This window comes from Rhinatrema bivittatum, chromosome 4, assembly GCF_901001135.1.
Source record: "Rhinatrema bivittatum chromosome 4, aRhiBiv1.1, whole genome shotgun sequence".
NCBI lineage: Eukaryota > Metazoa > Chordata > Amphibia > Gymnophiona > Rhinatrematidae > Rhinatrema > Rhinatrema bivittatum.
The window spans coordinates 300,643,987-300,665,057 of NC_042618.1; the positions used below are offsets into that span (position 1 = coordinate 300,643,987).

General features: G+C 44.0%; 1 protein-coding gene across 3 annotated transcripts in view; it reads left to right on the forward strand.

Moving 5' to 3' along the window:
* DPH6 (diphthamine biosynthesis 6) overlaps positions 1-21,071 on the forward strand; it is an 844,298-nt gene that overhangs the window by 451,305 nt on the left and 371,922 nt on the right. For all 3 annotated transcript variants that reach the window (XM_029600211.1, XM_029600210.1, XM_029600212.1), the window contains one exon: positions 16,926-17,020. In XM_029600211.1, coding sequence (XP_029456071.1) covers positions 16,926-17,020 — 95 coding nt within the window. The remainder of the gene's footprint in view (positions 1-16,925; positions 17,021-21,071) is intronic.

Below are 21,071 nucleotides of genomic sequence, written 5' to 3' on the forward strand. Positions count from 1 at the left end.
AGAATCTAATAATAGTAGAGAAATAGTAGATGCCCTGCAAGTAGCTTTATTCAAACAAATGGTAATGGAACCCACGAGAGAAGGAGCTATACTCGACTTAGTGCTCACTAATGGAGATAATGTCTCTGATGTCCAGGGGGGCGCCCACCTCAGCACCAGTGATCATCAAACGGTATGGTTTAATATCACAAAAAGGATACGGAAAAGAAGCACAAAAACCCAAGTTTTGCAGTTCAAAAACAAGGACTTTGATGAAATGGGGAAGTACCTGGAGGAAGAACTAAAAGGCTGGGAGAACGAGAGAGATGTGGATCAACAGTGGACCAATCTAAAAGGAGCAATTACCAAGGCAACTAATCTATATGTTAGAAAAGTAAAGAAAAGTAAAAGAAAAATGAAACCTATCTGGTTCTCAAAGGAGGTGGCTGACAAAATAAAGGCTAAAAGAACAGCGTTCAAGAAATATAAAAGATCCCAAAGGGAGGAGCACAAAGAAGAATATCTCGTAGAACTGAGGGAGACGAAGAAATTTATTAAGACAGCAAAAAGTCAAGCAGAAGAGAGGATTGCCAAGGAGGTAAAGAAAGGTGACAAAACATTTTTCAGATACATCAGTGAAAAGAGAAAAGTTCAAAGTGGTATAGTGAAATTGAAAGGTGGAAAGGATCAATGTGTGGAGAGAGACGAATAAATGGCAGAAATATTAAACAAATACTTCAGTTCTGTGTTCACTAAAGAGGACCCTGGAGAAGGACCGTCGCTAGTTAACAAGAAACTGGAGGGGAGTGGAGTAGATGTAACTCCATTTACAGTAGAAAATGTATGGGAAGAGCTGGAGAAATTGAAAGTGGGTAAAGCCATGGGGCCTGATGAAGTTCATCCCAGGATACTGAGGGAGCTCAGAGATGTGCTGGCAGGTCCGTTGTGTGACCTGTTCAATAGATCCCTAGAAACGGGAGTGGTGCCGAGTGATTGGAGAAGAGCGGTGGTGGTCCCGCTTCACAAGAGTGGGAACAGAGAAGAGGCTGGTAACTACAGACTGGTTAGCCTCACTTCGGTGGTGGGAAAAGTAATGGAGTCACTGTTAAAAGAGAGAATAGTGAACTATCTACAGTCGGGAGAATTGCTGGACCAGAGGCAGCATGGATTCACCAGGGGGAAGATCTTGTCGGACAAATCTGATAGACTTTTTTGACTGGGTAACCAAGGAATTGGATCAAGGAAGAGCACTCAATGTCATCTACTTAGATTTCAGCAAAGCTTTTGACACGGTCCTGCACAGGAGACTGGTGAATAAAATGAGAAGCTTAGGAGTGAGTACCGAGGTGGTGGCCTGGATTGCAAACTGGTTGACGGACAGAAGACAATGTGTGATGGTAAATGGAACTTTCTCTGAAGAGAGAGCGGTTTTAAATGGTGTACCGCAAGGGTGGGTGTTGGGACCGGTCCTGTTCAATATCTTTCTGAGCGACATTGCGGACGGGATAGAAGGTAAGGTTTGTCTTTTTGCGGATGACACTAAGATCTGCAACAGAGTGGATACACCGGAAGGAGTGGAGAGAATGAGACGGGATTTAAGGAAGCTGGAAGAATGGTCGAAGATATAGCAACTGAGATTCAGTGCCAAGAAGTGCAGAGTCATGCATATGGGGTGTGGAAATCCGAATGAACTGTATTTGATGGGGGGAGAAAGGCTGATGTGCACGGAGCACGGACCTTGGGGTGATAGTGTCTAATGATCTGAAGTCGGCGAAACAATGTGACAAGGCGATAGCTAAACCAATCGCTCCATGGTGAGACCGCACCTTGAATACTGTGTACAATTCTGGTCGCCGCATCTCAAAAAAGATATAATTGCGATGGAGAAGGTACAGAGAAGGGCTACCAAAATGATAAGAGGAATGGAACAGCTCTCCTATGAGGAAAGACTAAAGAGGTTAGGACTTTTCAGCTTGGAGAAGAGACGACTGAGGGGGGGATATGATAGAGATGTTTAAAATCATGAGAGATCTAGAACGGGTAGATGTGAATCGGTTATTTACTCTTTCGGATAGTAGAAAGACTAGGGGGCACTCCATGAAGTTATCATGGGGCACATTTAAAACTAATCGGAGAAAGTTATTTTTTACTCAGCGCACAATTAAACTCTGGAATTTGTTGCCAGAGGATGTGGTTAGTGCAGATAGTATAGCTGTGTTTAAAAAAGGATTGGATAATTTCTTGGAGGAGAAGTCCATTACCTGCTATTAAGTTCACTTAGAGAATAGCCACTGCCATTAGCAATGGTAACATGGAATAGACTTAGTTTTTGGGTACTTGCCAGGTTCTTATGGCCTGGATTGGCCACTGTTGGAAACAGGATGCTGGGCTTGATGGACCCTTGGTCTGACCCAGTATGGCAGTTTCTTATGTTCTTATGTTCTTATAATGCTGAGCTGCATAGAGAGAGGAATATCGAGTAAAATAAGGGAAGTGATTATCCCCTTGTACAGGTCCTTGATGAGGCCTCACCTGGAGTACTGTGTTCAGTTCTGGAGACCGTATCTCCGAAGAGACAGAGACAAGATGGAGGCGGTCCAGAGAAGGGCGACCAAAAAGGTGGAAGGTCTTCTTCGAATGACTTATGAGGAGAGATTGAAGAATCTAAATATGTATACCCTTGAGGAAAGGAGGAGCAGAGGTGATATGATACAGACTATCAGATACTTGAAAGGTTTTAATGATCCAAAGACAACGACAAACCTTTTCCGTCGGAAAAAAATCAGCAGAACCAGGGGTCACGATTTGAAGCTCCAGGGAGGAAGACTCAGAACCAATGTCAAGAAGTATTTCTTCACTGAGAGGGTGGTAGATGCCTGGAATGCCCTTCCGGAGGAAGTGGTGAAGACCAGAACTGTGAAGGACTTCAAAGGGGTGTGGGATAAACACTGTGGATCCATAAAGTCAAGAGGACGTGAATGAAGAGTGGGTGGCTCGCGGGTATGACGGCTACTACCTGAAGATAATACCCTTATTCAATAAACATACACACGGTTAATGTGGCTCCAACATTGCTCTAAGTCTCCAACCTTGCTCTAAGCTTCAACGGCAAGAGGAAATGTGGAAAAAAGGATTTGCATTCACAAAAAAGTATGGAGTAGCTTGCTTGTTACGGCGGTTACTACCCCAAACCAAATAAGCCTGCTACTTCACTTTCAATGCATATCCAGCATAACTCTCTGCTTCAACAGCAGGGGGAATGAAGAACAACCAACAAGGACTGAATTACATAGTCTGGGTAAACAAATAAGCATATTTGCTTATTGCGGCAGATACTACCCCTAACTAATTAAGCTAGATATTTCACTTAGATACAGCTCCATTACTGCTCTCTACATTAATGGTGGGGGTGGAAGGGAAATAGAACCAAAAGGTTACTAAGAGCCAAGAGTAACAGATAAGTATGATAAGTATGAGAAAAAAAGGTGCAAAACTTGCTGGGCAGACTGGATGGGCCATTTGGTCTTCTTCTGCCGTCATTTCTATGTTTCTATATGTTTCTATGAGAGAGACTAGCTATAAGGCCCTCATACTAGGTAGGTATTTATACTTCTATAAGAGGCCCGCCTAGCTACTCGTGGTGAGGTTTAGGTATTAGTGTAACGTACAAACAGAACAGTGCACTCTTGTGAAGTTTTGATGACCTTCGGAGTGAGGAAACTCACCCAAAGTTGAGATTTGTGCAGTGTTCTCTCAACCTAGCTTGATGTTACCCAGGTAGAGAGTCCATTAAGCTAGTTTGGGAGAACATTGCACAAATCTCATCTTTGGGTGAGTTTCCTCACTCCGAAGGTCATCAAATCTTCACAAAAGTACACTGTTCTGTTCATACGTTGTACTCTGAATGTCAAGGTGGCCCCTAACCTCTACACTAATACATAAACCTCACCTTGCGTAGCTAGGCTGGCCTGCTATAGAGGTATAAATACCTATCTAGTATGAGGGCCTTATAGCTAGTCTCTGTCTCTCTCTCTCTCTCCCCCCCCCCCACCCCAGTGGTCCTAGCTAGGAATTGCAACAATTGTGGTACTTAGTGCAAAGTGTGAAAAAGTTATCGCACTCTGTGGTAATACCTATGCAAAGCACTAAGATAGCACACTTTGAGATAAACAGCCTATTACCATAAAACACACCGCTTTTCCTATCGCATGCGATATTTAATGCATTTTGATAAATCCAGGCCTAAGTTTGTACCTGAGGCAATGGAGGGTAAAGTGACTTGCCTACAATTATATCAAAATGTTAGGATGGATCAAATTGGTGGAGGGGTGGCTCTATATATTTAAGAGGGCATTGACTCAAACAGGATAAAATTTCTGCAGGAAAAATAAATGTAATGTTGAATCTTTATGGATAGAAATTCCTAGGTGACGATGAGAATAAAATAGCAATCGGGATGTATTACCGCGCACATGTATAAAATCTGGGGTCGGCTTGCGCAAGGGGGTGCACACTTGTGCACTTTGCGCGCGCCAAGCCCCCCCGATGGCTTTCCCTGTTCCCTCAGTGGCCGCTCCGAAATCGGAGCGGCCACGGAGAAAAGTTCCCTCCGGCCTCGGAGGGAACTTTTCTTCTGCCCCACCCCAACCTTCCCCTCCCTTCCCCTATCTAACCCGCCCCCCAGCCTTACCTAAATCCCCCCCTACCTTTATTTTTTTATTTATGCCTGCTGGCCAACTGCTGGCGCGCAACCCCCCAGCACGGCCGCTGTGCCAGAGGCCTCGGTGCCGCCCCCGCCTCGCCCATTCCCTGCCCCTTTTTCAAGCCCTGGGATATATGCGTGTCCCGGGGCTTGCGTGCGTCGCTGGGCCTATAAAAAATAGGCTCAGAGCGCGCAGGAGGGGTTTAAAAGGGTTACGCGCGTATATGTGTGTAACCCTTTTAAATCCACCCCTAACTCCCCATTAGTGCGCGCTAACCCGAAATTCGGGGTGGCCGAAAAAAAAAAAAAGACCCGAACCGCGGGAAACCAAAATTTCCCGCAGTGGGCCGATAACGAAGGCCGAACCGAAAGGTTCAGCCGAAGCACATCTCTACTGGTAATGCCCAGACAAAATTAAGCCAGTGAGTAGAAAAGGGTGGAGGAGGAAATGTAGAAAGTTGGGTTTGTCCAGCTAACTCATAAAATTAGCTGGACAAAACCTTTGAATATGGACCTCTTGTATTTTATTTGAATCTTGTAACGCTACTGAACAAGTTAATACTGTTTCAGTAGCAAACAGTATGTAGCAGAGAGTTGATATTACATATTATTTTGTCTTCAAGGTGTTCCTAAAACATATTTTATAGATATCTGGAGCACGGTTTTTTCTTTTAAATTTAACTAGCCTTCTCTGGCTGCTTGCACTGTTTCAAGGTTGAAATCATATTTTTTCACTTTCCATATCATGGACACATATATTGGAGCAGCTGTAAATTATAGTATGCTAATGAAGGTTTTCAATTCTGGAAACCATTACTAAGGAAACGCTTAGTCAACTTTTAAAAAGCAGGGCCTTGTACAGTTAATCACTAATATCTATTCAGTGAACAAACAAGTAGAAAAAAACATGCAAAGACATGGCTTTGGGAATGCCCTCCAACATAGACTTGTAAAAGGGATATATGGAGTGTAGCTGTAGTGGGATTTGTGGTGGGGATGTGTGTGAGGGTAGTGTAGCTAGTGGGGGGGGGGGGGGGGGTTTGGGTCGGATTGTATGAGGGAAGATATGTCTGGGTGTAGTGGTGTGTGTTTGGGGATGTGGGTATGTGTATGTGGGGGTATAGGGTTGTGTTTAGTGCAGGAGGATATTTGGGCAAAATGGATGTGTTGGTATGTATAGGTAGAAAGTGTTTGTGGAGATTGTGGGGCGTGTTTGGCGGTATGGCTGTGCATTGATAGCAGATGTGGTTGTGTGTGGGTAAGGGTTTTATGTAAACAGAATGTAAGTGAAGTGTTTGAGGTGTCTGGAGAGTATGGATATGTATGTATATCTGGAGGGGATGTAAATGTGTATATGCATAAGGTTCAGGTTGTGTTTTTGGGGATAGATGGGTGTGTTTATGTAGGTAAATGAGTGTGGGGAAGTTTGTGGAGGCAATGTGTGGCAGGGTTGTACTGTATAGAGTTTTTGGGCATATGGTTATGTGTCTGTAGATGGAGAGCTTGGTTAGGGGAAGTGTTTGTGTGTGGGAAAACTGTACTATATGTTTTCCCTGACACTGTGGTGAGGAAAACAAATGTGGCTGGCTATGCTTGGAATAGGCATGAGTGGGAGGTGGAAGAATATGTGCAGTGTGTGTGGTTGGTGGGAGATATGTGCAGTGTGAGGGAAAGTGTAGGTGCTGGAATATGTGTGTGTATTTTGGAAGCACCTTTTTTTGCTATCTTTCACCAGTTGCATCAGCTATTCTCCCTGTCTGTGTCTCTGCTTGTGTTGCTGTTTGACAAAGTGCTGTTAGGCTGAGGGGGTGCTTTGAAATAGAGTGCTGATCAGCATTCCTACAGTTCGAACAGCTTCTTATAGTTTCTGGTAGAAAGCAATGGGGATTTATTTTGGGTGCTTGCTTCTCTGAAAACAGTTTTTGGGGGGTTTTTAACTCTTCTGAGATAGCTACGTTTTCTTTCTGCATGCCAAATTTGGTGAAATTTCATCCCCTTTTTTGAGAGTATTGTACCTATGAACAAACAGACAGAGGGACATCAAACAGTTTACATGATTCTTTCCAACATTCCATGTGTTGGAACGCATAAAAATGCTATTTTATGACTCTCTTCCAAAGTGAAAAAAGTTGACACTTAAATGCTGAACAGCAGCTCAGAATGAAGACGCAGTAGCAGGAACTTGAGCTGAGCAGTGAGCATTCAGGTAACTTCTATCCTTAAGCCAACAGACATAAGAAAACCCATTATTTTGTAGTCTTGCCTGGGGCTTTTTTTTTTTTTTTTTTTTTTTAAATCTATTGACTGGTTCTCAAAAGTTTAACCTGTTGTATTTGCTGATGGTATTGTGATATCATTACTGATCTTTTTAACTTTACACCAGTTCTTGTTAAGTATTTGCAACTCTCTGGTGCTATATGACCTAATTGTTACAGTGCCAAAATCAAACTGCTACTATTTATTGCATGTACTTTCAAAACATGAGCTTAATGAAGCTTTCCATTTTATTCAGCAAATAAATATTAGTGATAAATTAGGTATGCTAAATATTCTCTGTGTTCTGTTTTTTTATTGTGTTATTCCTGACTTGTGGTGCTCAGAAGGTGCGAGTATGGTTTGATTCGTGTATCCTTTCCATTGGACCTGTATCATTAAATTTGTTTAAAGCAGCTTTTCGGTATTCTGACCTGAAAGTCAAAATGATACAATGCTAGTGTCATTGTTGCAATCTAGAGTTTTGTTACAATGGTCTTTGACCCTAGAGGGAGATGGGAGGGAGCAAAGCTTGTCCTTTTTTTTTTTTTTTTTTAATTCACACTTTATTAATTTTTCAAAAGTATACATAAGATCATACTTCCAGGCAAATGAAAATATGGATAAACATAATAACAATTTTTCATTACATCTTAATGTTTTCATCTACACATTTATGTTATCTCAGGCAAACAAAGAATAATTGGGGGCAAGACTAAGAAAACTTAGGGAGAAAACATAAAACCTTATTTAAGGATAACTGGCTTAACGTTTATGAAAGTGGTGTCTTACTTTACTGACTGTCGATGTTCCCTACTATGGGGCAGCCACATTTCTCGCATTCAGGAAAGATTTAAGTTGTTCAACAGCTGTAAATATAAAGCTTTCGCCTTTACCTTTAATGAAACACCTGCATGGGTATTTCAAAAGAAAAGTGTAACCTAAGGCCACCACTTGTGGTCTTAGTTTAATAAATTCCTGCCTTCTTAATTGGGTAGGCCTAGAAAAATCGGGGAAGATCTTAACCGATTGACCATAGAAATTTTCTGCAATATTTTGAAAGTATGCTCTCATTACAATACTGATATCCTTTTCTGTAACAAAGGATACCAATAGAGTACCTCTGCCCAGGCAAGATGGCGGCGTGAGCGGACGTGTGGTTGACTGCTCCTGTGAATCGCTTTACCTTCACTAAAATGCCGGCGAAAAGAAAGGGAAAGGTTCGCGCTTTTCCCCCAGAGTCGCCCTTACCTTCGGATCAGAAGCGGATTACCAACTTCACTACCGCAACGGTGGTGAAAACGGGCGACGATGTCCCCGCTGCAGCGTCTGGAGAGGGAGCTCCAGCGCTGCCTGGGGAAGTGACTCTCAGTCCCCCGGACTGTCGAACCCCACTGGCGCCCGCGGCACGGGCAGACTTCCAGCAAGCAGCGGCTTCTGATGACATCACTCGGTCCCCGGATGGAGGACGCCGAGAGGGAGAAGCAGTACTGCCCTCGAGAATCTCCTCAAGCCTGCTAGGAACAGCAGGGGCACCGGGTATGGAAGACCTGGAGCCTTCTTTGTCTCCCATAACCCCCAGAGAGGAGGGGAAGAGGTTGCTGGAAGTTCAGGCGGGGGTTAGCCCAGGACCATCGATGGAACAGGAGAGGGGTGAGTTGATTATTCCCCCCAAACCACCCACGGTGACTCTGGACCTACTATGGGAATTAATGGCCGGCATTGGGCAGTTTGTGAAGGAAGCAGACTGTAGATATAGGAAAGTGGAAGCCGAAATGCAATCCATGACTCTTAAAGTGGACGGCCATTATAAAGAATGGGGAAAAAAGCTTACCGACATCGAGAAAACAACTGTTCAAGTTCAAAATGTGAATGTCAAGTTGATTAAAGATCTTGGAAATCAGTCTAAGAGACTGGAATCGTTGGAGAATTATACCAGACATTTGAACTTGAGATTTCTAAATTTCCCGCGTGCTTTGGGGGAGGACGTCCAAAGCACTTTAAAAAAGTTCTTTCTTGAAAATTTAAAATTTCAAGAATCTAATTTGCCTTTAGTTAATAAAGCTTATTTCCTTACCAAGATACAAGGGAGAATCTTAGGAAACCAATTAGGCCTGTTAGAAAATTTGACGCAATTTATAGAAAGCTCTGCTATTGAAATTGTGGGCAAAGCTTGTCCTAAGTGTAAACATGATGACCATTTTGTAAAGTACCAGTCTTCCAAAGTGGATGTACTCTAATGGCTGAATTTTAAAGTCAAACGGTTTTTATTAAGTTTAACAAAGAAGGCAAGTTAAATGGTGTACAGCAATTATCATACATTGGTGCCTACTTATACAACGTGTGCAATCATCTGTCCACGAGAGATGGGACCCGTCGGATAATCAACCATTAATCTCTAGGGAACGGCTGAATTTTAATTCTCCTGCACATGTAAAAAAACGGGGTTACACGCATGGCTGGGTCCCTTTGAATATCCGCGCAAGGCTTGGCCACGCGCATAACCCCCATTACATGTTGAAGTGCTGGACCCAGATAAAGGGGCGGTCCAGCAGGGGCGGGACTTGAGACACTTGGTACAGCTGGTGCGCATAAGTTGCTACTGCTCCAGTGGAGCAGTAAGCAACAAAATAAAAAAACTAAAAGGTAAGAGAAAGGGTTTAGGGCGTGGGAAGGGAGGTTGGCTAGGGATCTGGGGAAAGCTGAGCTGCATCGCTGCGCGAAATTTGCAGATTTCTACCCTACCCCCCCCCCCCCCCCCCAACACACACACACTTGCACACAGGAAGTCTTCCAGGCCGGGCTCTTGCAAACCCTTTTACCGGCTGAGGAAATACTTCCCTCCAGCTGCCCGCACTTGGCCACCTCGGCCTAGTCCCAGAGTCCGAGGCCGACAGCAGTGGGTACCGAGGGCCCAACCCAGCCCCCCAGCAGGCCCTGTCCACCAGTTTTTGACTGGCAGCAAGGGGGCACGAGCCACGCCGGTTCCCATGGCGGACAATCTCCCAGACGGCGGCAGGCTCCTTTGCTTCGTCCGCCGCTATGAAGTGATCACTTTGGACCGTTGGGTCCTCTCCATTGTCCGCCATGGCTATTGCCTAAACTTCAGCAGGCTCACAGAGACCGCTCCCCCACATCTATCGTGGGATTCATCTGCCCATCAGGTAGTCCTCCAATTGGAACTTTCTGCTCTTCTAGCAGCGGGCGCAGTAGAACTGGTTCCTCACGAATAGTGGGCACACGGCTTCTACTCGAGGTACTTCCTCATTCCGAAAAGGAACGGCAGCCTGTGCCCCATTCTCAACCTCAGGGCATTGAACCATTTTCTTGTAAGAGAAAATTCAAAATGGTCTTTCTGGCACGCTGATTCTGTTCCTCCAAAGAGGAGACTGGCTCTGCTCCCTCGACTTGAAGGAGGCTTATGCCCATATTGCAATTTTTCCCAGCCACAGGAAGTACCTCCGCTTTCTGGTGGGGACAGCACATTTTCAATACAAATTGCTGCCCTTTGGGCTGGCATCAGCCCCATACGTCTTTTCGAAATGCTTGGCAGTAGTGGCTGCCTACCTCAGGTGTTGCTCAGTCCACGTCTTTCCATACCTGGATGACTGGCTGATCAAGAGTGATTCACACTTCGGGGCCATGAATGCTCTAGCCTTGACGGTCAACACCTTACAGACTCTGGGATTCATTATCAACTTCCCCAAGTCACATCTCAAATCTGTCTCCATGGCTGGACTTTATCAGTGCCAGGTTGGATATGGCACAAGCGAAAGCTTTTCTGCCCAGGGATTGAGCGGTCGCCCTCTCTTCGCTGGCTACCCTCGTTAGCAACAAGGCGACTGTACCAGCCTGTCTGCTGCTTTGCCTGCTGGGCCATATGATGGCCTCAGTCCACTTTGAGCCCCTTAGCCCTCCCCCGCATGCGGGACCTGCAGCGGGCCTTGCGGTGTCAATGGCAGCAGGCATCCCAGGATTTGGAAGTGCTAGTGACAGTCATAGACCCTCTCCGTCTTTCACTAGCCTCGTGGGATGCCCCGTCCCATTCCAGCCTGCCCCACCTCAGGTGACCCTCACCACCGACTCCTTGCCTCAGGGGTGGGGGCCCCACATACTCAGGGCTTTTGGACTGCGGCCGAGTCCTGTTGCCAGATACATTTTCTGGAGTTACGGGTGATCTGGTACATCCTGTGGGCCTTCCAGGTCAGGCTTTCCTCCAAGGTCGTCTTCATCAGAACAGACAACCAAGTGGCGATGTGGTACATCAACAAGCAGGGAGGCACGGGTGGTCCTCAAGTGGCCCTTGAACCCGGCAGTGGCAGCCAACCTATTCCATTGCTGGGGCATGCCTGTTCGCCTCTCCCCACAATCACAAGGTGGGCATATTCTGCTCCCTAATCATCCTGGGGAAGGACCATCCGGCCTGCGATGCCTTCTCTCTTCACTGGGGACAAGGCCTCCTGTACGCGTACCCCCCTATTCCGCTCCTCTAGAAGACTCTAAAGCTGCAAGAGGACGGATCCATGATTCTGGTGGCACCCTCCTGGCCAAGGCAGGTGTGCTTTCCTCTGCTCCAGGACCTGTCCATGAGCACACCGGTTCCACTGGGGATGGCCCCTGACCTCCTATCGCAGAACCAGGGCAACTTGTGCCACCCAAACCCTCTGGGCCCTGGCCCTCACGACGTGAATGTTGAGTGCATGATCCTCCAGCCCCTGCAGCTTTCCGGTGGGGTCTCCAGGGTCTTGATTGAATCCCGGAAACCTTCCACTCAGAAGTCTTACAGCTCAAAGTGGAAGTTTCTCCATCTGGTGCAGGGGAAACAGACTGGACACTTTCTCCTGCCCACTCCCCCGCCTACTGGATTACCTGTGGCACCTGTCCAAGTCTGGCCTCCAGATCAGCTCAGTCTGAGTACACCTCAGCGCACTTAGTGCCTACCACTAGGGAGTTGCTGGGGGCGCCCATTTCGGTCTAGCCACTGGTCAGGCACTTCATGTGGGGCCTGGTCCAACTGAAGCCCCCACTTCGCCCGCCAGCAACTCTGTGGGATCTCAATGTTGTCCTGGCGAGCCTCATGCGGCATCCGTTCGAGCCTCTCAAATCCTGTGACCTGAAGTTCCTCACTTGGAAAATTATGTTGATGGTGGTGATCACTTCCGCTCGCAGGGTGAGTGAGATCCAGGCCCTGGTTATGTACACTCCCTGCACGAAATTCTTCCATAATCGTGTAGTGCTGCATGCGCATCCAAAATTTCTACCGAAAGTGGTGACAGCTTTTCACATCAACCAATCATCCTACCCACGTTCTTCCCACGACCTCATTCTCACCTGGGTGAATGTGCTGTCCACACACTAGACTGCAAGTGGGCGCTTGCTTTCTACTTAGACCATACAGCGAGTCACAGACAGTCCACCCAGCTCTTGTGTCTTTTGGCACAATCAGGCTAGGATCAGCAGTGGGGAAGCATATCCTATCCAACTGGCTAGTGGATTGCATTGCCTTCTACTACGAGCAGGCAGGCCTCCAGCTGGCTGGCAAGGTGAAGGCTCACTCTGTGTGGGCTATGGCACCATCAGTGACTCATCTGCGTGCGGTCCCTGTCGCCGAAATCTGCAGGGCCGTGACCTGGAGCTCTCTCCATACATTCGCAGCCCACTACTGTCTCCCCAACATCCTCATTAGTAAACACAGAAGCAATAATTCATTTAGTCTTTATGCAATAGCCTTATTTTCCCTAAAAACCCCTTTAATCCTCGGTCATCTAACTGTCCAACCGACTCCCTCACAGGTTTCCTGCTTCAGATATATTTAAAATTTGTATTATGAGTTTTTGCCTCTACAGCCAACTTAATTTCAAATTTTCTCTTAGCCTGTCTTATCAGTGTTTTACACTAAACTTGACAATGCTTATACTTTTTCCTATTTTCTTCAGATGGATCCTTCTTCCAATTTTTGAAGGATGTGTTGTGGCTAAAATAGCCTTTTTCACCTCACCTTTTAACCATGCTGGTAATCGTTTGGCCCTCCTTCCACCTTTCTTAATGTATATAATACATCTGAACTATGCTTCTAAGATGGTATTTTTAAACAATGTCCATGCCTGTTGTACACTTTTAACCTTTGCAGCTGCACCTTTCAGTTTTTTTCTATTTTCCTCATTTTATCAAAGTTTCCCTTTTGAACATTTTGTGTTAGAGCTGTAGATTTACATATTGTCTGCCTTCCAGTCATTAGTTCAAATTTGATTATGTTATGATCACTATTGCCAAGTGGCTCCACCACCGTTAGCTCTCTCACCAAATCCTGCATTCCACTAAGAATTAGATCTAAAATAGTTCCCTCTCCTGAATCAATTGCTTCATGAAGCAGTCATTTATTCCATCCAGGAACCTTACGTCTCTAGCATATTCTGTTTCATTTACCCAGTTAATTTTGGGGTAACTGAAATTTCCCATTATTACTGTACTGCCAAATTGGTTAGCTTCCCTGATTTCTCTTAGCATTTCATCATCCTTCTCATCCTTGTAAAACGTGAACACGAATAATGTTATAATAATATTATAGGTTTGTTAAATACTATTGTTACTTTCACTGTTCCTTGTAATAATGTTCAATAGTTGATTGTTGTCATTCTATGTTCTATGTAAAAAACCCCAGTCTAATCTACCAGACCAGGGCAACCTTTTCGTTACTTGTAAACCGGACTGATTTGTATTGCATACAGGAATTCCGGTATATAAAAATTAAAAATAAATAAATAAATAAATTTTGGCCAGGTAGACGGTAGTATACTCCTGGCACTATACTCTTACCCAGCACACATGAGATTTCTACCCATATAGATTCTGCTGAGCATTTAGTCTCTTGTATGATCTTTATCCTGTTGGACTCTGCCTTCTCGGACATACAGCTCCACAGCCCCGCCGAGTTGATCCTCTCTATCATTGTGATATAATTTGTACCCTGATGTAGCACTGTCCCATTGGTTATCCTCATTCCACCTGTTCTCAATTATGTCTATCTCATTATTCACTGCTATACACTCTTAACTCTTCCATCTTGCTTCTTAGACTTCTGGCATTGGCATGCAGACATTTCAAAGTGTGTTATTTGTTTATATTAACAACTTGCTTTTCAGTCGTCAGGGATAATTTGAAATCTTTTAGCTCAGGTGATTTTTTACTTATAGGCACATGGAATACTGTTGCTTTTATTGGAACCTCTCTGTTAGAATGCCCTAACTCTCCTGTTTCATTAGTATTCTTTGAAGTTACCTTCCTCCGAACCATGTACTGTTGAGTGACTGTCTATTTTCCCCCTTGTTCTAGTTTTAAAGCTGCTCTATCTCCTTTTTAAAAATTAGTGCCAACAGCCTGGTTCCACATTGGTTAAGGTGGAGCCCATGCTTTCGGAAAAGTCTCCACCTTCCCCAAAGGGTTGCCCAGTTCCTTACAAAACTAAATCCCTCTTCCCTGCACCATTGTCTCATCTATGCATTGAGACTCCAGAGCTCTGCCTGCTTCTGGGGACCTGTGCATGAAACAGGGAGCATTTCAGAGAATGCTACCCTGGAGGTTCTGGATTTCAGCTTTCTATCTAAAATCCTAAATTTGGCTTCCAGAATCTCCCTCCCATATTTTCCTATGTTATTGGTACCCACATGTATGACATAGGAAAATGTGGGAGGGAGGTTCTGGAAGCCAAGTTTAGGATTTTAGGTAGAAAGCTGAAATCCAGAACCTCCGGGGTGGCTTTCTCTGAAATGCTCCCTGTTCTATGTGCAGGTCCCCAATGAACACAGGGGTACTTCAAATGCAACTTCTTCTAGGAGCATGAGGGTCCCAGGAGGGGCCACTGGGAGGGTTGAATATTCTGACAGGGGCAGTGAAGATTGAATCCATAGACTGGGAGATCTTGCAGCAGAGCTACAAAGGTTGCTGGATCTCCAGCAAATTGTAATATATTTATCCTTTGTATTAGTGCAAGCTAGACACGGTAGGCTCCCATTGGATCAGTATTGGGTATGTCTCAAATTGAGGACTGAATATAAGGAGCCCTAGCCTGACTCACCTTTGCTGATCCAAAAGTCATCTTACAGTTTGATCTGGGAAAACATTGTTCAACCAGCTTGGTTCCGGTTTATTCCTGTTTCCAGTCAGGTTCCTGTTTCCTACCTGCTTCCTGTTCCTTATTTCACTCCTGCTTCCTGCCATGTTCCAACTAAGGATCCTACCGCAAAGAGCAGTGGCTGCTACAGGTTGAAAATCTCCTCCTTTGCCTTCAGTGATACCTGGCCACTCCAAAGCACGCCTCATGACTAGGTGTGGTACCTTACTAACCTCCCCAGAGCGAGACCATGATAGTCAGGAGGACTAGGCTTGGTAATCTTTTGAATAGTTTCTAGGGAGGGAAGGTCAAAATGGCAGTCTGGCCTGCAGCTTATTTTAGATCAGGGCATATGTGAGGGGAGTCAGAGGGACAGTCAGCCCTGCAGGTTATTTTTGCTTTGGCAGCTGGGAGGGAGGGATAGATAAGTCAGCCTGCAGTTTAATTTGGATCCCGGAGGTATGGGATGACTTAGCTGACATTTTGAAGGCATTCATAGTCGCTTGTTACTTCAAATTATTATTGCATCCATGAGTAAAATGCCTGGTAATTTTACTGTGCTTGAGTGAGGGTCAATGTTAAATGCTTTTTGTGTATAGTACTTCAGAAATTGTGTCCCTGCTCTGAAAAGCTGTTGCGACACCCATCCAAGAGGTTGCAAAGTAAATGGAAAGTCCTTTTGAAGCTGTACTGCATGTATCTCATCTTTTGATGTCTTGCAGAATGACTGTTTTCTGACAAAAAGGTTAGCATTTCTGAGTACCTATATGTAGATATATTGAACTAGATAACATTTTGACAAGTAAATATAGGAAAAATAGTAATAGTTTTTACTCGAAATGCTGTTTGGAGCATAAAGAAGAGGATCAGTTGGGAGTTTTGGTGTTCACATGCTGAGTCCTGATTGCTGTTTATTTGGATCAATCAAGGCCAATACTAGTCATTGTTCTGGGAACAGGAAGGTGAGATGCATTGTTCTTTCATGCAGTTGTCCCATCCTTTTCCATGGCACTGGGTTCACTTCATTGTGGCATATTATCACTTTCCTCCCAGCCCATCTACTGGTATAATCACCTTTCCTCTTTCCACATCCTTCTCAGGATCACCTTCTTTCCCCTCCCTCAATCACAATGGCAGAATCACCTTCCTTCCCCTCAATTCCCAGGCATAATTACCTTCTTTCCCTGCCCTCCACCCCCAGCATAATTACCTTCCCTCCTCCATTTTACCTTACTGACATAATCACTTTCCTACCTCTGCCACCTCCGAATAATCACTTTCTCTCTCCCCTTCACACAATCATCATCTATCTCCCCTCAGGACCTCCTCTAGCCAGCAGGAGTATTCAAGCAAGCAGAGTTTTGACTTGCTCTGCTGGCCTGCCTGTGAAGTTGATTCCACCTCGTGACTATGAAGTCTCACAAGATCCACTGGCTCCATGCAGTTCTGACTTCCAAGGCACGGCAGCAGTAGATAAGAAGGGCCGCTTCTTATCTACTGCTGGAGGACTCCTGCTGGAGGTTACCGCGCAGGGGACCATGGAGGTGCCGAAGAGAGATGAAGACTTTGCTGTGGGCAGCAGCAGCTGTGCCCTGGCCTGATTTTCTCTCTGCTGGCGGCCTGCAAATTTCCCAGCACTCCTGTAGGTCTTCTGCAGCACAGCTTTTGGGAACTTTTGCTTTAATGTCACATACTTACTGGTTCAAGGTATATTGTCAGATGTTGACAAAGGAGAATTTAATGAGAATGCCACTCTTTGGCTACTGGGAAAACTCAGGATATATCATTCCTGGACAGGTAGAGGCGGCCTTAAGGAAAGGATTAAGATTACCTGGCCAGAAAGGAGATTTCTTAATACCACTGCATTCTGATGTGTTTCAGCTCTCAAGGAAGTATGGTGTGCATGTTTGTGGAGAAGGAGGAGAGTATGAGACCTTCACATTAGACTGCCCTCTGTTTCAGAAGAGACTTGTGGTGTAAGTAACCTTGTTTTCACCTTTAACTTCCATTCTTTTTATTGGATTAATGTAATACATTTCTGACACTCCCTTCATTATTCCTTTGACTGGATGAAGGGAGCATAACTCTCAAAAAAAGCTAGTCTAAAACATATTGTTAATCCAATAAAAAAAGGTATCACCTTCTACTTTTTTGTTAACTTTTATTTCTACGTATACAAATTAATTAGCACAGCCACCATGTTATTTTACCCCTCTTTCTTGATATCTTCCTCTCTGTTTCAAAGGAGAGACATGGTGCATCGTTCTCCTCCTGAACCAGATCTAGAGATGTAAATTTCCTAGAGTCCTCAGTCCCTAGAAATTGGGACTGAGGAGAAAAAACAGAAAGACAATAATAATAAATTGTACTTGAGTAGTAATATAGTGCATGGTGTATATGTACATGTATTAAATATTTTTGCAAGAACAATTATAAAGAAATCTGATGTCCAAACTTTTATCATGCAATTTTACAAAAATGAAGAGACATAAAATACATTTATATAAAATGGGTCATAGGCTAGGCCAGTAAGGAAGGTAATTTTCAAAGGCATTGCAGCAGGTAACACAGTGTTTTACCCATAGAAATGGCCGTTTACAAAATTTCCAGTGTCTGTTGGCATAAAGTATATACAGTGGTCAGCAGCCACAGGATGGGCTCCCATTGCTCATTTAGATTAACTGAGAGAGGCAAGAAAGGGGGAAGGGTAGTAGGAGAGATAGATCTTTGGGAAGGGGAAAATAAAGAGGCAGGGAGCACATGTCACGTAATAGGGGGAAGAAGCAGGCAGTAGATGCTGGAGAATAAAGATTGGGGAGTTGGAGGAATTAAGAGGTAAGAATGGGAAAGTCATAGGAATGAGGGATTATGTAGGAATGGAGGAGGTGGAAGGGGATGGATTTGAAGGGTAGAAAACAGAAAAATGGAATATAAGGATAGGTGGAAGATGTGAGAAGATATGCCAATGAAAGGAAGAGAAATAGAAGCTGATAAGGGAAAGATGGAGCTTGCATCCCTGGTGACAGCAGCAATTGAAGAAAAGGAGCAATGTGAACATTTTTTCCCACTATCGCTGCTGAAACATAAGTATCTTTTAGAAATATTCAGAATTACTGTATTATTTATCTAAAGCTATACTACTGAATTTAGGAAACTGAAAAATATGTGCCAAGTATTTTGATATTTATGAACAAAAGTTTTAAACACATGCTTCAAAATTCCCATTTTTCCTGACACATTTATTCCCTCCCAAAATTGTTTCTCTTCTTTATATCACTAACCAGGTTGTGTTGTCCTTTTAATCCTGGCTTTCTTTGTGTTCCCGTTCTATTATCTGTAGCTTTGTTTTGAAAGGGAAAATCTCAGAATGCATTGGATCAGGGTTGATGATAACCTGTACTAGATCAATGTGTGGCAATACTGGCCCTGAAATTCCTGCACCTATATTTCTAACTGTAGGCATTGACTCATACAGAGGGAGAGCATGTTCTCCCCAGTGCAGAAAGCACTCCCTTTGTGAGACTGGCTGAGTCCACAGAACACCTAAATCAGTAGCTGACAAGATGGGGCCTTCATGGAGAGCCATAAACTGTTTAGACATTTGCACTTTCGTTTATTTGCTGATTATTGCCTGCAGTAAAACAGGTACCTACACATTGACACTTTTATTCTTTCATGAATTGTGGAGTACTAGTAATATTTATCTTTCATTACTTCTATATTTGATAAATGGCCCCATCAATAGCCTCTGACTTCCATTAATGCTTCATCTTTTTTAACTTTAGCAACTCAGAAAAATAATATTGAAAGCCTTTCCTCCAGTTTGTGCTGTTTCATTATTAGAGACAATAAAGGAACCAGAGGTTTTACCCCTGTGGCTTCCCTTCAGTTCAGACATATTTGAATTCTTTCTACATTTCTACCCTATGACATCCTTCCTGCTCATGTATTTTCCGGTCTCTAGTTAGAATTCTATCTGTACCCTCTTGAATACTGCAGAGTGCAAATTATGTTCTCCCTAATTGTGACGTCACCTGATACTTTCAAGCTCTTTGTCCAGCAGTGGAAAAAGGGGAAGCCTAATTTGAGCTACACAAGCCATTTTCCCTGAGCAGGAAGAGTGAGAGTAACTAAGTTCCTCCATGAGGTGCTGGCTGGGCAGCTCATTGGCAGTACTGTTTACTGCCATGAGCAGAAATCCTGGGTTTGATGTTCAGCTTGCCTCTTCTGCTGCATGGGTGCAGCATTTGCAGCCCCCGAAGAGGGAAGGAAGTCATAGTCACTATGCAATGGTGATACCCAGTGCCCAGATGTGGAGTCTGTGCTTGCAGAATTCTGGAAAAGTAGTGCATGGCTTCCAACCATCCCTGAGGCACTCCACTGTTTACCCTTTTCAATTTTCTCAGTGGAAAAGGGTAAACAGTGGAGTGCCTCAGAGATCTGTACTTAGACCGGTGCTTTTCAATATATATATATATATATATATATATATATATATATATATATATATATATATGATCTGGAAAGGAATACAAAGAGTGAGGTTATCAAATTTGCGAATGATACAAAATTATTCAGAGTAGTTAAATCACAAGCGGACTGTGATACATTACAGGAGGACCTTGCAAGACTGGAAGATTGGGCATCCAAATGGCAGATGAAATTTAATGTGGACAAGTGCAAGATGTTGCATATAGGGAAAAGTAACCCTTGCTGTAGTTACATGATGTTAGATTCCATATTAGGAGCTACCACCCAGGAAAAAGATCTAGGCATTATAGTGGATAACACATTGAAATCGTCAGCTCAGTGTGCTGCAGCAGTCAAAAAAGCAAACATAATGTTAGGAATTTTTAGGAAGGGAATGGTTAATAAAACGGAAAATGTCATAATGCCTCTATATCGCTCCATGGTGAGACCGCACCTTGAATACTGTGTACAATTCTGGTTGCCGCATCTCAAAAAAGATATAGTTGCGATGGAGAAGGTACAGAGAAGAGCAATCAAAATGATAAAGGGGATGGAACAGCTCCTCTATGAGGAAAGGCTGAAGAGGTTAGGGCTGTTCAGCTTGGATAAAAGATGGCTGAGGGGGGATATGATAGAGGTCTTTAAGTTCATGAGAGGTCTTGAACGAGTAGATGTGACTCGGTTATTTACACTTTCGAATAATCGAAGGACTAGGGGGCATTCCATGAAGTTAGCAAGTAGCACATTTAAGACTAATCAGAGTAAATTCTTTTTCACTCAATGCACAATAAAGCTTTGGAATTTGTTGCCAGAGGATGTGGTTAGTGCAGTTAGTGTAGCTGGGTTCAAAAAAGGTTTGGATAAGTTCTTGGAGGAGAAGTCCATTAACAGCTATTAATCAAGTTTACATAGGGAATAGCCACTGCTATTAATTGTATCAGTAGCATGGGTTCTACTTGGTGTTTGGGTAATTGCCAGGTTCTTGTGGCCTGGTTTGGCCTCTGTTGGAAACAGGATGCTGGGCTTGATGGACCCTTGGTCTGACCCAGCATGGCAATTTCTTATGTTCTTATGTTGTTGCAATGACTAGACTAAAAGTAAGTTGAGAGGGGATATTAAATGGAGGGGGAGTCCAGATCCCAGCTCTGGTTCTGTTTAAACTACAAGTCAAGCAGGAGGAAATGGCTGGATCAAAACAAAAAAACAGAGTTCTTCTAAGTAAATCAGCAGATATAAGCTGAAGGTCACAGGGTGTGGACACATGGAATTCAAGTATTTCATTCTGTTTGCACTGCAGAGACTCTAAAAAGCAGATTTCAGCTTGGAAGTAATTTATGTTAGTGTTAGTACAGTTAGAAGATAAAGATGTGTATAGCTATTTTTTTTCCTCTGTATAGTAAGGGCGAGTTCAGTTGTTGTGCTTCTAATCCCTCAAAACCTTTTAAAGAAGATGCTGACACGAGCATAGGGAACAGAGGACTACCAGCGTCTCTTCTATTCACAACAAACTAAATAGATAGCTCTGACCATTGGCTTATATAAGAATTACCACACTGG